Consider the following 15,440-nt stretch of genomic DNA (forward strand, 5'->3'; position numbering starts at 1 on the left):
TCAGCACACTGATCTGATGACTGACATGTTGTTGCATGTAGAGCTGAACGGTCGAGCATTTTCCAACTCGATCCAAACATCCAAAGTTCATTTAGTTCAGTCTATTGGTTTGTTTTTACAAAGTACTTTCTAAAGGATATGGAATTACAGTAACCGTTCGTCTGTGCAAACCTGTTTGATGTTGCTCTACCTTATAGGTTGCCTTAATGAAGCTTTTCTGGCCTGGTATTGATGGCTGTGTAAGTACAAAAGCTTGGCTATGGTGCAAAGATGTATAGGAGACTTTATATTGTTATCTGATCACTATTAAATTCTCCTCTCTCTGCAGTTTTACTCAATAACTCTCTATATTTTTTTGTCTGCGCCACCAAACCTGAATGTCTCTCTTTCCTCCTTTTCCTGCTTTCGTTACCTACCGCTTTGTCTGAAACAGGATTAACAGGCTTCCAGCAAAACTGCACAAACACATCAATTCCCCGTGTTTCACCTCACGGCTGTAATACTAAGAGAAAATAACATTTTAAATCACGTAATCACATGAGCGATGAGAACATCTCTCAGCGGGGCGCTTTTTTTCTTTGTGCTCAGGGAATCGGGCGAAAAAGTAAATGTTGACTTCCACATTAGTCCTTGCACGCGCTGCACATGTAAATTGATTTCCGATGTTCTGATTAATGAGCATCTCCGCCGGTACAGCTCCACAGATTGGGCACTTCCTCTGGGCCGATCGGCAAGTCGAGCTGAAGCCTGTGACGAACAGGGGTTTGATGCAGGTCTGCGCATCAACACAAACATCACCCCTCAGGTGTGTGTGTGTGTGTGCGTTGATGTGCTCCCACTTTGTCTCACTGAGAGACACTGAAGGCCTCACCGTCCCTCATGCATTCAAAGGAATAAATGTGTCTAGTGTGTGTGTGGGTTTCAGTGTGGACACTCGGCTGTGCCTGCCATCGATCTCTGTGATAGAACTGGGACTCTGAGAAATTATGATTTTAATAACTCATTAATTAAAGGAAAGCAGACTTTCTGCTGTGCACGCCGTTGTTTTCCCTCCCCTTCCTTCCTCTTCTCCATCCGTCTCCCATTTCTCAGCGACGTAATGCTTATTATCGCCTGCCTTCACCTTACCTCGCCTTTCAGTTTATTGATTGCCCTTATTTTGATATTGAAAATAATGCGATTAAGTTGTTTACATGCTCAGCAGAGGAGGCTGTGTTAATACCCCCTGTTCCTATGCAATCATGTTTGTAGCTATTGATTTAATAGATTGCCCTGTAGGCTACAAGGAATGCGTTTCCCCTGCCATGAGCTGCAGTTATGTGGCCCTCTTGGTATTTCTTATATAACTTTAGTGCCTTTTATCTGGTCCAGAGACCCGGTGCATTACCGTTGATTGTAACCACACAGAATATAGTGGCTGTAAAATGTTCAGTCGTGTCATGTAACTAAACAGTTGATCATTATAATGACCAATTTATATAATGAATTAATATTTTTTTTAAAATACAATTTCAGTCCTGCTGCCTTCCCATGTACATTGATCAGGCATAACGTTATGACCACTCGCATGTGAAGTAAATAACATTGACCATCTTGTGACTTTTAAACTTTTGGACTTGGCATTCATCCATGTGGATTTACTGTTCCACCCACCTAGACCAGACCATGGCAATGACACTCCTTGCCAGCAGCAGCCATCCCCAGTAGGATGCATCCTGACGCAGACACACAAACAAAAATCGATTTAGGAAAACCTAAAAAAAAACAAACAAAAAAAACATGAAAAACAGCACAAGGTGTTGACCTGGCCTCCAAATTCACTAGATCAAGTATCTGTGGGATGCACCAGAACAAGCCAGAGGACTCTCCCCTCAAATCCCCCCTGACAACATCCTGTTGCCAGACACCACAGGAGGCCCACCCTCAGAAGGCCCATGACCTTTCTCTGTTGAGTCAGAACTGTTTTAGAGGCACAAAGCAGACCTACAATACACAATATCAGACAGTTGGTCATAATGTTGTGCCTAATCGGTGAATACTTCAGCATATCAACAGTTTTATAAATAAAATGCCAAATTAAAATAAGTTTAACATTTATTTTTACTCCAAATTCGCCTGCTGTTTTTTTCTTTTATCGTGGATTCTTGATTCTTATGTTGGCTCCTTCTGTTAATGCACTGCAGCACTTGTTGATACTATAATATGTTAAACCCTTTTTGGCCTTTTGGCCCGGCATCTAGAACACTTAATCCCTACCAGCCTTTCAGAATAGAGAAGCGGAAACATGTTGTTCATAGTTGTAAAAACGGTAAAAGCGACATAGGCACGATATCAACTCCCGAAGTTGAGATTGTTGCTTAATTATGCATCCAGCAGATTGAAGGCATCATTCACATGACTGCAGCAGGTCATTATTTGGTTTCCATCACCAAGTCTTTCAAGTCCAGAGAGAAAAATACCTGGCTCTTTAGCCGCTACCTGCTTTTCTATAGCCACCAGCACTCACTAACTTGTGTGTCATATACAACGGGTCAATCTGAGCTTTTTACTTGGAAACGGCTGCCTGCTGCAGCCGGAAATGCCGCTGATAAGAGCCGTGAGACTGATTCATAACAGACAAGTTACACGCTGTAAAGCTAAATGAGCTAAAAGACTACAGTGTTGCATGGTAATGCTCTACCACGAGGCTCTTCTTTCTCACGTGTAATAGGGATTCGTTGCTGCATCGCAGCGATCTGTGAGCTGATCATATTGATGTAGCGCATAATCCCAAACGTGGAAAAATACTCGCACCCTGCTGGGTACAGATGGTGAATGCTAGAGATGGAGATGGAGTGGGGGCTGCTTCGCGGCTTTGGAAACTCACACAAACAAGAACAAATAGTTGCCTGAGATGGGTTTCAGCTGCTGGTTTGTAGCTGAAACACAGCTTGTAGCTGGTTGATACATGTAGACCACAAATGCTGTTGTAGTGTTTACATCAGCAGTATCCTACCCTACAGCTCCAGACATACTGCCTTCCTGCAGGTTCATAAACTGATTAAAAAGAAAAGGGGAAAAGGTTTATGCAGTCGTGCAAGACAGTGTGTCTATGAAGGATCATTTAAACATACATGAAAAACTGCAGATGTAAACTGATCAGGCATAACATTATGACCACCTTACTAATATTGTGTAGGTCTCCCTTCTGCCTCTAAAAGAGTTCTGATTCATTATGGATCTTCTGAGGGTGTCCTGTGGTGTCTGGCAACAAGATGTTATTACTGGGGGTCCTTAGGGTCCTATGGGTTGAGGGGAGGGGCCTCTGTTCCACTACATCCCATAGTTACCTGATCAGTTTGGGATCTAGTGAATTTGTAGGCCAGGTCAACACCTTGTGCTGTTTTTCCATGTTTTTTTTTTTTTTTTTTTTTAGTTGTTCTTAAACCATTTTGTGTGTGTGTCAGGCTTTTTGTCCTGCTGGGGATGGCTGCTTCCATCAAGGAGTGTCATTGCTATGGGGTGGGATGTGCTACATGTCTAAGTAACATCCACACGAATGTCAGGTCAATTGACCAAAAGATGGTCAATGTTATCTACTTCTTCTGTCTCCTGACTGGCGTGTGTAATTGTATCTCCTCTTGTGACATGATGGTGTTTTCTACTGTGCAGGAAGAAGTGAAGAGGTACCATCGCTACTGCAACCACAGCGGAGTGCAAGCAGTTCAGAAGGTGGAAAGGTAAGGTGCTGCAAAGTAATATTTAAACTACTACATGGGTAAAAAATATGCATTCAATGAAAAGCCTTCAGTCTCGGGTTATAATTTCATACCACATTGTTAAGCTATCAAAAAATACTGCTCTGCCTCAAAGGGACGTTGTCTTTACTGTTTCACAAATACGCTAGCAATCCCACTATTTGAAACTTGTCACTTTATAGATGACTTAGAACGCGAGTGTGCTGTACTGACAGATTTCTTTTGACATTTTAGACCTCAGTTCTTTTAATCTTCTGTCATTATTACAGAAGCTGTCCCTCAAAGGCCCATGTGGATGATAATAGCCCTCATCACCGTGATCAGCAGCAACGCCTAGAGATAAAAGCTATTGTGTAAGTATCAACCATTGCCTATTTGATCATCTCCATGATTATTTTAACAAAATGTCCGTTTCATTTACACATTATTAAAAATGTCTCATCGAATGTCATATCCACGTTACCCTTGACCTTATGACCACTGGTTCTTGTTGGTTGTGTTGCAGAGATCCACTTAAATGACTTTAATTCAATCTTTGCGCTGATTGGGTTTGGACTCAGGTGTCAGAGTGCACGGAGTTCACGAGTCCTTGTGATCTTTCATCTAACACCGTTTCATTTAAACACAGGCGCACATTTATATGGCACAACCCGGGAAGGACGGCTCCCGCCTCAGGCTTTCACTTCCCCCGAAAGTCATGGATGGAGAAGCGAAAGCTGTTTTTGTGTAGCGTTGAAGTGATTGGGGTGTAGAAAGGTGAGGCGGATGAAATAGAAACAGTTCGAAATAAACTCTAAGAAAAGGCAGTGGAACAGGAAGCATGGCGAGGTGTGGAATGAGAAAAAAGGGGAGAGAAAAAAGTAGAGAAAATGGGAATGGACGAAATAAGGGGGTGGAGGGGTATTGGTTTTGGAGCTTGGAGTTATGGCTTAATTCAATTTGTTCCATTTGGTTCAGCTGTCTCTCTGCTCTGGTGGAGGTGAATGTGTTTCTCCATCGGGTAATTGATGCTACACTCCATTCTGGACCCTGGAGTTGGGGAGAAGTGAGAAACGGAGAGAGGTAAATGTTGAGGTTGCGAACCGAGGTGAGATAGCAGAAGAGAGGTCAAGAAACTGTGAAAGCAAGATTCCAAGGCCAGATAAATATGCTGGAGAGAACGCTCCACTGGTTCTTTACGATGCTTTACCGCTGAAATACAATAGACTGAATACGTTCAGAATATTCTTCTGAAATTTGTCTTACATCTCAAGGCATGTCATGGCTTACATTCGTCGCTTTCATTTCTCCTACTGTGCATCGTTAAGTTGAACAGAAAGCACAGATTGGCAATGCAACGTGCACAATTGAGCGAAAACTCGGTGAGAGGGATCCGATTAGTGGCAACAGGGTCAGGGGCGTTACAAAAGCACCCCAAAATGCTCTCTGACAGCCTAACACCAGTTCAGGGTGAACCGTTGTGTCAAGACCTTAAAGCGGGACGTAAATGCGACCCATTTATACTTTGCCTTGCTGTGTCTTTTTGCTAATTTTTGTTGATGACAAATTTTTGCCATCAGTAGCTTGTAGGGTGTAGGGCAGCCTAGGGCTCGTAGGGCTGCAGTAGCTCAGGCAGTAGAGCGGTCGGCCAATAACTGAAAATTTGGCGATTCGATTGCGCCCTATCCCTAGTCTGTCTATTGGGTCTTTGGGTGAACTCCACTGGTGTTAACTCAGTGTGAACCGCACTGGTGTATGATTGTGTGTGATTGATGTTTAGTGGTGGTCGGAGAGACCATAGGCGCGGATTGGAGGCCACGTTTCAGCCCCAGGGCGGTTGTGACTACTGAGGTAGTCTACCACCACCGGGAGGGACTGTGTGAACGAATGGATAATACATTCCATTGTAAGCGCTTTGAGTATCTAATGGAAAAACACTATTTTCAACCAATGCAATATCATTTTCATCACTTTGCCGAAATTTCATCCAAGATGAATCATACGAATGTTTGTATCTCCGAACCCCCCGGTTAACATTTCCTTGATGTGTTCCATCTTTATTGATGCCAAAAGATCACTTGAAAAACTGCAAATCTGGAGAAGTAGCTGGAAACAGTTAAGTGTAAATACATGCTGCTACTACTTATGGAGAGTTTCATGCCTATCAGCTAATGCGCTGGCATCCAGTCATTTCTGTGCGGAAAATTAACAAAGCTTTTAGTTCTAAAACCCTGGCCACATACTATATTTCCTCCCATATGGCAACTCCTGCCATTAATCTCATCTCTTGATATGAAATATAGATGTCAGATGTCATAGACATACGTCTTTTGTTTTTTTTACTTATGTTTCCAGGATCCAGCGGGCCTGGCGTGCCAGCATGTCCCGTAGAGAGAGCTGGCAGGTACAAGACAAGAACGACACCAGCCGTCACTGGGACGGGACGGTGACTTCAGAAAGCCTCCAGGACCCCGTGATGACCTCCAATATTTCTCCGGTAAGACTGCGAGAAGAAAATCACGCAGACCGACCGCCATATGGCGTGAGAGTGAGCCAAGAGACTCAGACATCTCATCTGCAGTCGTGTGCGTATTATCAGCTGTGATCTGTTTGTGCAGAGAATGAAAAACGAGTGGTGACTGGATGCATGGATGGACAGGCTAATAAAGAAGAGGGAAAATGGGATGGAGGGAGGGAGGGGGGGTGGGTGGTGTTTACCTCTGGTGTCATTTGGGGGACCACGGGGGTCGTATTGGTGGCGGTGGCTGCGATGCCAACTGGCACTTTGCCCAGATCTGTAATTAGCTGTTAATTAGGTAAATTTTCAAAGCTGGTTGATTGATTAATGAAGTGCCTCTGCCCTTGTCCTCCCCCGTCTCAACCCCCTCCTCCCACCTCACCCCCTTCATCCTCCTGAGGGTTCACTGGGGAGAATTAAACAGTGCTCACAGGGCATGGCAGCCAAACAAAAGCCAGAGAGAGAAGAAACAAAACGCAATAACTGTAAAAGCAGGAGATAAATAGTGAGAAGAGACAGAGAAAATAACAAAGTCTGGCAGTGATAAGAAGATGAATGCGAGAAAGATGCAAAACAAAAAAAGATGCCTTTAGATCGCCGCAAGATCTAAGTGACAGACGTGGACACACACATACTCACACACATAAACATACACACATACATACAGTCTGCTGTGCTGGTTTCCAGGTCTGTGTCGGCTCTCGCAGTGAGTAGTAATCATACCAAGACACACAAGCTGCCCGCGCGCGCCTGCCCACGCTCTTTGCAGAGACTCAGCATAGAAAAATATGATGTCATGTCTCGGTACCAGCGCTGGCGCGTGTGGGTTGCATTTTGTCCTCGCTCTCTTTTAAAAGCTAGAAGGAGACAAGAATCCCTTAGAAAAACAGATGGGGCTTGCGTCCTGGTGAGACTGCGTGTGCTAGTTTTTTTTTTTTTTTTTTTTTTCCAGGCTGTTTGTTCTGGTTGAAAGAGTTTGTTGTTCATTACACAGCAGCAAAATGTCTCCCTAATTAGAAAGCTACTGTAACTTAAAAACCAAAATGACAAACAACCCCCTGTTCCCTCGCGGTAAGTCAAGTGCTTTACTCTTTTCTTGAGCGTTGATATTTCGCACTACTTCCTAGTACTGCTTCACTACATTTCATAGGATATTATAATATTTTACTCTTTTATTGCATATATTTGTATAGTTTGTACATTTTCACTCAAAACAGTAGGGAACACACAGGTTTGTTAATGACATTCTAGTAGACAATTATTTTTTCCAAAAAGCAAACCTGGTGTAAAGGGGCGTGGTTTGGTTGTATCCATTTGAATTTACAGGTGTATTTGGGTTTTTAGGTGGAACACTGTCCCGCAATGATACAGTATGTAAGGTTGGTTAATCATTCAGGATTCAGCTGACATGCCTGTCCAAAGCAGAGAGGAGCAGCACACACACCCCTTGGGAGTCGGCTTCTGCGTTACAATTTTGCGGTGACACGTTGGTTGCAACTGAATTGTGCGCCGATCAGGCAAAACATTATGACCACTAACAGGAGGAAGTAAATAACACTGACCATCGTGTGACAATGCAATGTTCTGCTGGGAAACGTTTGGACCTGGCATTAATGTGGATGTTACTTAGACATGTACCACCCACTTAGACCAGACCAGGCACCCCCACCCCATAACCTGACACAAACACACACACAAAATCAGTTTAGGAACAACTCAGGGAACATGTAAAAACAGTGCAAGGTGTTGACCTGACCTCCAAATTCACTAGATCCCAAACTTATCAAGCATCTTTGGGACACACTGGAACAAGCCTGATCCACAGAGGCCCCTACCATGAACTTGTAGGACCCGACGGCCCCCACTAACAACATTCTGGACACCTTCAGAAGGCCTATGTCCATTCTCTGATGAGTCACAGCTGTTTTAGAGGCACAAGGTACAGTATTAGGCAGGTGGTCATAATGCTATGGCTGATCCGTGCATGTGTTCGTTATAAAGTATGGAGACCAAGCAAGTTAAAGGAACTTCCTGGGAGAAACAGAGGGACATGGACATGACTTTAAAATATGAGAGACAAGTTTTGGCGATGACGTCATCATGGGATGTTATTATTGTTATTACTGTATTTCTAGTTTTCTAGTTGTACTTTTTTTTCCTTCTGCTTGTGTTGATCTGAACACCTCAGATAACCTCTGACGCTGGCGTCCTGCAGCTCCTGGAGGAATGTTGTTTACTCGCGCTCCATCATTCTCATGCCTTGCTGCTTAAGATGGAATGATATTAAGCAATCTGTGAATCCACCGGCTCATTCAACGGCCGATACATTTGGGCTTCTGGTGTAGCTTTACAGTCAGTGCAATTACAGTTAGAGAGAGAATGGAGTTGCCTTTGAGAGATGTCATTCACCAAAGGATTGCTTCAGAAGTTGTTGTTTAAGATATCCGCTTGGCAAATTGCGTGTGTTGGCAAGCAAGCCAAGGTATGACAGAATGTTCTGCCTCTTTTGCTCTGTTTACCTGCATGCAACTAACGCCTACTCAAATGCAATCAACCACTTTCTATCTTCCGTCATATTTTCCCCTTAGAAATAGTTTTTCTGGAGACGCTTACAGCCCTGCCTCCCGTTTTTTTCTGTCCCTCTCTGCCCCCTCAAGCCGTCTTGCTCTGTCTCGCTCTGCCTCGCTCCCTTCGCCTGCTCTCATTCACTCTCCTGTGGATGTTGTGTTCTCTGAAGGACGGACATTCATCAGGCGTGAGGGCAGGGTGCCACATTATATCTGTGTGTGTGTGCTTGTGTGTGTCCATGTTGGCTCATGTGTGGGTTTGAAAGACCTTGCTTCTGGCCTGTAGGGGAGGGTGGGAGAAGGTTCAAACATACTTCATGCATATTTCATGAAACACGCGCACAGATAGAGAAGATGCTGTAGCACACACTCAACTGTTTTTTTTTCTTTCCCTGTCCACATAAAAATATAAAATATAATAAAAACATCCGTGGTTCACACTTGCTCTCATGACACCTCCCAAAATTAAACTCTGTTTGCGTCACTGTCAAGTTGATGTTGCAGCTGCATGTCCAGAAACGGTGCTCTCACGTCTGCTGTAAAACTAGACCCAGATGTATTATTTACGCTCTGAGGGGCCAGGCACTACATGTCCTGCTCTGGTCACGCCTGGACCGCTGATAGTAAATCAATAGGTTTGACTGTTCTGGACACACTGCTGCTTCATGTGGGCTGACCTGCAGGAAGGAGCTGCTGTGTAATGCAAGGCTCTTAGGGTAGTAAAAAAAAAAAAAAAAAGGAAAAAAATGTGTGCATTAAAATAGCAACACTTGGAAAAATTAAGGTAAACAAGTATTGATCCAAAAATAAAATTAAAGTTTGACTTTTTGGGGCTTATATTCAAAGACTGATGCAATATCTGTTCATCAAATATTGAACTACAGCCAGGAGAAAGGTTAGCTTAGGGCTGACCACGTTCTGCAAGGTGAAAGAATCGACTTGCTAGAACATCTAAAGCCCTTTAAACAAAAAGCAAAGCGATTTATTTGACCACACATCTTGGGTATGCTAAGTTAAAGTGGTTGTAAATTCATATTAAACAGGCAGATATGATGAATCCCTCCTCTCATCTAGTCCTCCCTAATAGAACTAAAAATACTGATGAAAATACTTCACCTAAATGCGTAACATGTTTAAGGCGAATGCTGCAGGCAGTGCTCGTAATAGCGTGTTTCTAACCTACCTCCAGGCTAAACTTAAAATTCTGCAAGTCCACTTATCAGGGCAAATTGGAGAAACATCCGTAATAACTTATCGGCCGCAGCTTTGAATTCAGACGAGGTCTTGGACGCGGCAGAGAGAGCACAGAGCCTAAACTAGCGGTAACTAATGGATGAAGATCTGCAGGCTGTAATGGATACAAAGTGTGTTTCGGCCGCGCCGCTGCTTTTTAAGCATAAATGTAGATTAGCGTTCAGAAGCTTGCACAGTTTGCCCCGTATTTAGCTCCGAAAGTGTGCTCCTTTCATAGTGCGATCGGAATCTGTGAAAGCCTCCACATTTACATGTGAGCGTCTATATTTGCTGACTTTGTTGTTTGAGTGGAACCCCGTGATTCACAGCTGTTTGTGGCCCACTGTGATGTTTGGTGAATTTAATTCAGAGACACAAACCAACGATCAAAGCCGGGGTGCTGATAAGCGAATCGGGATGAAATGCTTCGGCGCTGTGTCCGTCATAAAGAAGCCATCGCTAATGCCGGGCCGCCTGATCATTAGTGAAACCGCTGAAGTTATGGGTAGTTAAGAATGGTAGAACAGAGAGGAATAGAGTAAAAAAGACAGTTCATTCTGAAGTATAGCTAAAACATGACATCATCTATGTTTAGGCTGTATTAAGTCTGCGCCCACGGCTGCCTGGTCGCTAACACCGTTTGCGAATATTGATCTGTTCCTGTCTCTGTGACACGTCTCCACTTTTTCCCCCCCTTCCTTTTCGGGGGCCCTGGCAGAGGCAAAGTGTTAGTGTAAGCATTTCTGCAGCCTGCGTGGGAGATCGTTCTCTCATCTCTCACCGCCAAGAATCTCACAAAGCAAAGAAACGGCTTCATCCTTGCCTCCACCTCTTTCCCCCCTTAATCCCTTTTTCCCACCCTCGCTCCGTGTCATCCCTCGCTTTCCCTCCCATTGCCTTTCCGTACACATGCACGCTTCCACACATCCACATCCACTTTCAAAAACGCATGCCACCGCCCCCCCCTCCATCCCCTCGTTTCTGCAAACAGATGCTAACGAATGTTTTATTGGTGTCAGTTCGTGTCTCATTTGAAATGAATTTATACACCTCTGCTCCAGAGTTGACATCGATTGGGCTTAACTCATTTAATAACCATGACATTTGCCTATTAGCTTATTTACTGTCAAAACAGGCCCGAGCTCAGCTGGCTTCCTGAGAGACACTAACTCTCGCATTTGTATCCGTTAGGGAAGAAAATGTGATTGCTCGAGCAAAATATAAACTCCAGAGGAATATTCCGTCCTGGCCTGCGCACAGACATGGGCTAACACATATTTAAATTAACACTCATCATGTATAAACCGATTGCTCACTCTGCACCGTGCATTATCGAGTAGCAAATGCATCTTTTTACATCTATTATTAGATATCCCTTCACTCTTTTTAATTGGCTTCTAAATCAGTACTTTCTCAGTGTATTTCTGTTTTCTTGATTCATTCCCAGAAAAATACAGTTTTTGCACTTTTTTATTTAGGTTGTGATGTGATCTACAGTATTTTATCCATTTATTTACAATTTACATGGACAAATGCCTGTTGCACTTCTGACTTGTCCCCTATTATTCTTTTTGCGTTTTTCTGACTGTTCTCAGCACACTAACTTTAATCCAATCAGAATGTTTGACTCTTAAGAAGCGAGACAGTGCCAAAAAATACTCTGCACAGAGCTGATCATGCGGCCGTGCATGCATTTGCATATTCGAATGTTCAGATTAGACGATCTAAAACAAGAACTTTGTTGTCTTTCTTTGTTGTCTTCACGTCCGTTTCGTTTCCTGCACTGGTTCGCAAGGCTGAACAGGCAATCAGAGCTACCGCTGCTGAAGCTCAACTCTTTGGAGGGAGTTGTTTTGACTTAAATTACTTCCAGCGAGTTAAAGTGCCTCTTCTTTAATTTGAAAAATGATCAGGGAATGGCGACTTTTTCCAACAGAAGCGCAAAAAAAAAAACACCGAAATGACCACACACTGGAACCGCGAACTAGTGAAGGATGGCCAAGGAGACGTTGGCGGTGCTGAAATGTGGAGCCGTCGCAGCATTAATAATTACACAGCATGCAATATATAGATACATATTTAACTCTCCCTGTAGCTGTTCCTGCTGGCGACGCCACCAGCTATTTTTTGAGACCGAGAAATCTTTTTTATCTAAGGGTTTTATATGAGATTTGTCATCATGTGGGAATCTGCCGAGACACAGTTATGCATACCCCAGCATGCACACAAGCTTCGACTTGAAAGTGATGCTCCAAAATAGCCATTGATTTTTTTGAAAGCCCATTGGGAAGATATCTTTGAGATTCATCATGGCTATATGGCAGAGGGGGAAAATGAGGAGAGGAGAGAGCTAATGTCTCCTGGAGGCGGGGAGAGAACGATGGATGGCTAAAAAGCTGAAAGGAGGAGGAGGTAGGACGCAGATAAGATGCAGTGGACTTTTTGGAGTGATTATGAGGATAATAACTCTGCATTAGAGCCCTGCCGCGTGGGTGTGGGATGGAGCGTGTGTGTGCAGGTGTGTGTGTGTCAAAGTGTCCAATTTGGTCTTCATCACCGTCTCTGCGTCTTCACCAAAGATAAATGTTATCTGCGTAAATCGGTGGACCTGCAAAGATCCACACGTCACATCCCACATGCACACCAATAATCTTCAGTGGCACATTAAAAGCGCCTTGTGACCCTCCAAAACAAATCAATGAAAGCCGTTGCACAAATGGACACGAGGTGACAAAATGAGGAAGAGGCAGGAGATCTCGATCAGGAAAGATGAAACAAATGTGAACTGAAAAGGGGGTCCTCTTTTCATTTTATTTTTTTATTTCTTAACATCTTCTGCTGTTGCTGTCTTAAATCACTTGATTGGATCTTTACGCCAGGCTGTGCCGGGCGTTTCCACGAGAGCAGCGGTTTACAGCTGGTGTACGGGGGTTTGATTGCAGGCTGTGGTTCACTGCAAACTCACAAGCTTCCAATTGGTTATTTATCTAAAAAAAAACAAAAAAAAAAACATGTAATTTAGCTCACTTTACTTAAACGAAACAAAGACGTAGCTGCATTCGTGCTCACGTATGGCTGCACACGATGGATGGATGAGATGGATGTGACACGCACGCCCATATATGTACACACAAACAGACTCTAAGAAAACATAAATCTGCTGGAAGCATCTCCCAACCATCTGCAGCGGTAATAGCAATCTGGTACCTAAGGCTATACGCTCTCCTCTTCCATTGCAGCATGCTTCTCCCTGCACTCATCCTCCAGTTGCTCCTCTTCCCTCGTCTGCAGCCTATAGTTTTTCCTCCCTTCTTTCTTTCTTCCTTCCTCCATCTCTTTCTCACACTCACCTACTCCCTTCCTCTTACGCATAGGGTCTGTCCCCCCTCTTTAGCCCTTCACGTAGTCAGATAGGCTCCGTCCTCATGGCCAATGAGCCTGCCATAATGAGATCCCTGGAGGAGAGAGGGGTGGTGTAAAGAGCAGCGGAGGGCAGCAGAAGGGAGGAGCAGAGCTGGGGGTTGACCTTCTTTCTGACCCACAAAGATAGGAAACCTACAGAATCGTCCACCCCTCTCTACCTTCCTGCCATTCCTCCCCCTCCCGTCACTCCGCCGTTTAATTGCGCCCTTCCCCTCTGCTCATCAGCCAGCTACCATTACTCTCCATTAACCAGATCAGAGGGATTATAACGCTCTTCTGACAGCATTCCTGCTGTGTTTACAGTATGCTTTGTGGTGAGGATGGGGCTCAGGGGGAAGTGGAGACGGCTATCCTCAGAGAGGAAATCAAGTAAGCTTGTATATATGTTAGAAGGGGCCGGTGACATCGATAGAAGGTCAGGAGACGCTCTGAGTTACATGTTTTACGCCATGTTGTGTGCGACAGGCCTGTAAGTTATTCGTTTCCTTTCTTCTAATTATGAGCACAGTGAGAAAAGTCAAATAAAACAATTCTACAAAGCACGTTTTCTCTCATACGCCCATGCGGTGGGGCGTACCAGAAACGGTTTAAAGTCTCAAGAATAATCCCTTCTTCTGCAATTTAGCTTCAGTAAAGGCAGATTATTCCTTCTTTTCCATCGACCACGAGGAAGCCAAGTAGAAAGGAGTGATGAGCCGGTCAATGACTATTAAACTAGAGGCACCTCCCTGATATCATAAAGCCCGGGTTGTCTCATTAGTCTGTGCACTAACACAGAGGCAGGAGTTCAATAAAGGGGGGCTATTAATGAAACGTTTTTCCAGTCATTTAAGGAGACGTCGGAATGTGGTGGTTGCCTTCACATGCTGCATGCAGTTTCATGCAGTTTATTTGTTAATCTGCGTATCTTTTTATCTGCAGACACACCTAAGGTCTACAGATGAGGAGATCGGCGGCGGGTATCCTGTTGTGTCGTCCGTTGACACAGTGACAACAATCCCATCATAATCATGACCGCACGATTGATAAAACAGAGATGCAGGAACCTTTTTCCACAATGCTGGGGTTAAATATTTGCTCTAGAGTCGCAGGAGCTTTCGAGCGAGGCAGCAGCTCTCGTCGTCATCTCCTCAGAGTCTGCTGCCGCTCGCCGCAGGGCTCAGTCAATGTTTTCCAGACTAAGATCTCATATCGGAAACCGTGCAATGCTAACGTTTAGCCACGCAGTGTCAGCTGTTGGTATTTTTGTGTGTCGTTGCTCTTAAGTTCCTTATGGTTCAGTTTCTGACCAGCGCATTTGATCTCTGTCTGCCCTTCCTCGTGTCTTTTTGTTCTGGATTAGGAGAGAAGGTGTCGTCCTTTAGTTTGGTGCACATAATGAGTATTCACTCGTTAGTCCATCACAAACTAAAGAGAGCAGCAAACAAAAGGAGTGGGGGAAAAAAATGTGAGCTCCAAAGCATTTCTCTGATGTCATCCGTGTGAGTAAAAACACTTTCAGTGTTGTTGAAGTGTGCTTTTAGTATGCAGGCCGTCTTCTCAGCCGAGAGCCTTTGCTTTGAAGTTCTGCCTTTGTCTATAATAGGTCGCACAATCTTTGAAGCCGCTGTGATAGCACATGTATTTGCATACGCATTTCCATTAACTGTAAAGCTACTGTATAAGCGTGTGTGTGTGTGTGTGTGTGGACGTGTGTGTGGACGTGTGTGTGGACGTGTGTGTGGACGTGTGTGTGGACGTGGACAGCAGGCGTGTTCTCCCACGTAGGCATGTGCACTCTCAAACAGAGCACCTGCCCAGTTTCCCCCTTTAGGAGCTTAAACATTGGCCAAACGGGTCCCCACAATCCTCCTGCCATCACCATGGCAACGGTGAACTTGCTCAGGATGGCCTTATTTACTTATGCAAATGGCTTCCTGCCGCTCTCCAACCTGTCAATCACAATTCTAAGCACCTTGCAAAAATTCCGTTGGAAAGGTGAGA

The 15,440-nt window shown here is 44.3% G+C and overlaps 1 protein-coding gene across 1 annotated transcript in view; it reads left to right on the forward strand.

The window, feature by feature from the left end:
* schip1 (schwannomin interacting protein 1) overlaps window positions 1-15,440 on the forward strand; it is a 195,156-nt gene that overhangs the window by 3,403 nt on the left and 176,313 nt on the right. Inside the window, exons 3-5 of the mRNA XM_047593814.1 lie at window positions 3,652-3,719; window positions 4,007-4,090; window positions 6,072-6,213. Of these exons, the coding sequence (XP_047449770.1) occupies window positions 3,652-3,719; window positions 4,007-4,090; window positions 6,072-6,213 (294 nt within the window). The remainder of the gene's footprint in view (window positions 1-3,651; window positions 3,720-4,006; window positions 4,091-6,071; window positions 6,214-15,440) is intronic.

Source organism: Mugil cephalus, chromosome 9, assembly GCF_022458985.1.
Source record: "Mugil cephalus isolate CIBA_MC_2020 chromosome 9, CIBA_Mcephalus_1.1, whole genome shotgun sequence".
Taxonomy (NCBI): domain Eukaryota; kingdom Metazoa; phylum Chordata; class Actinopteri; order Mugiliformes; family Mugilidae; genus Mugil; species Mugil cephalus.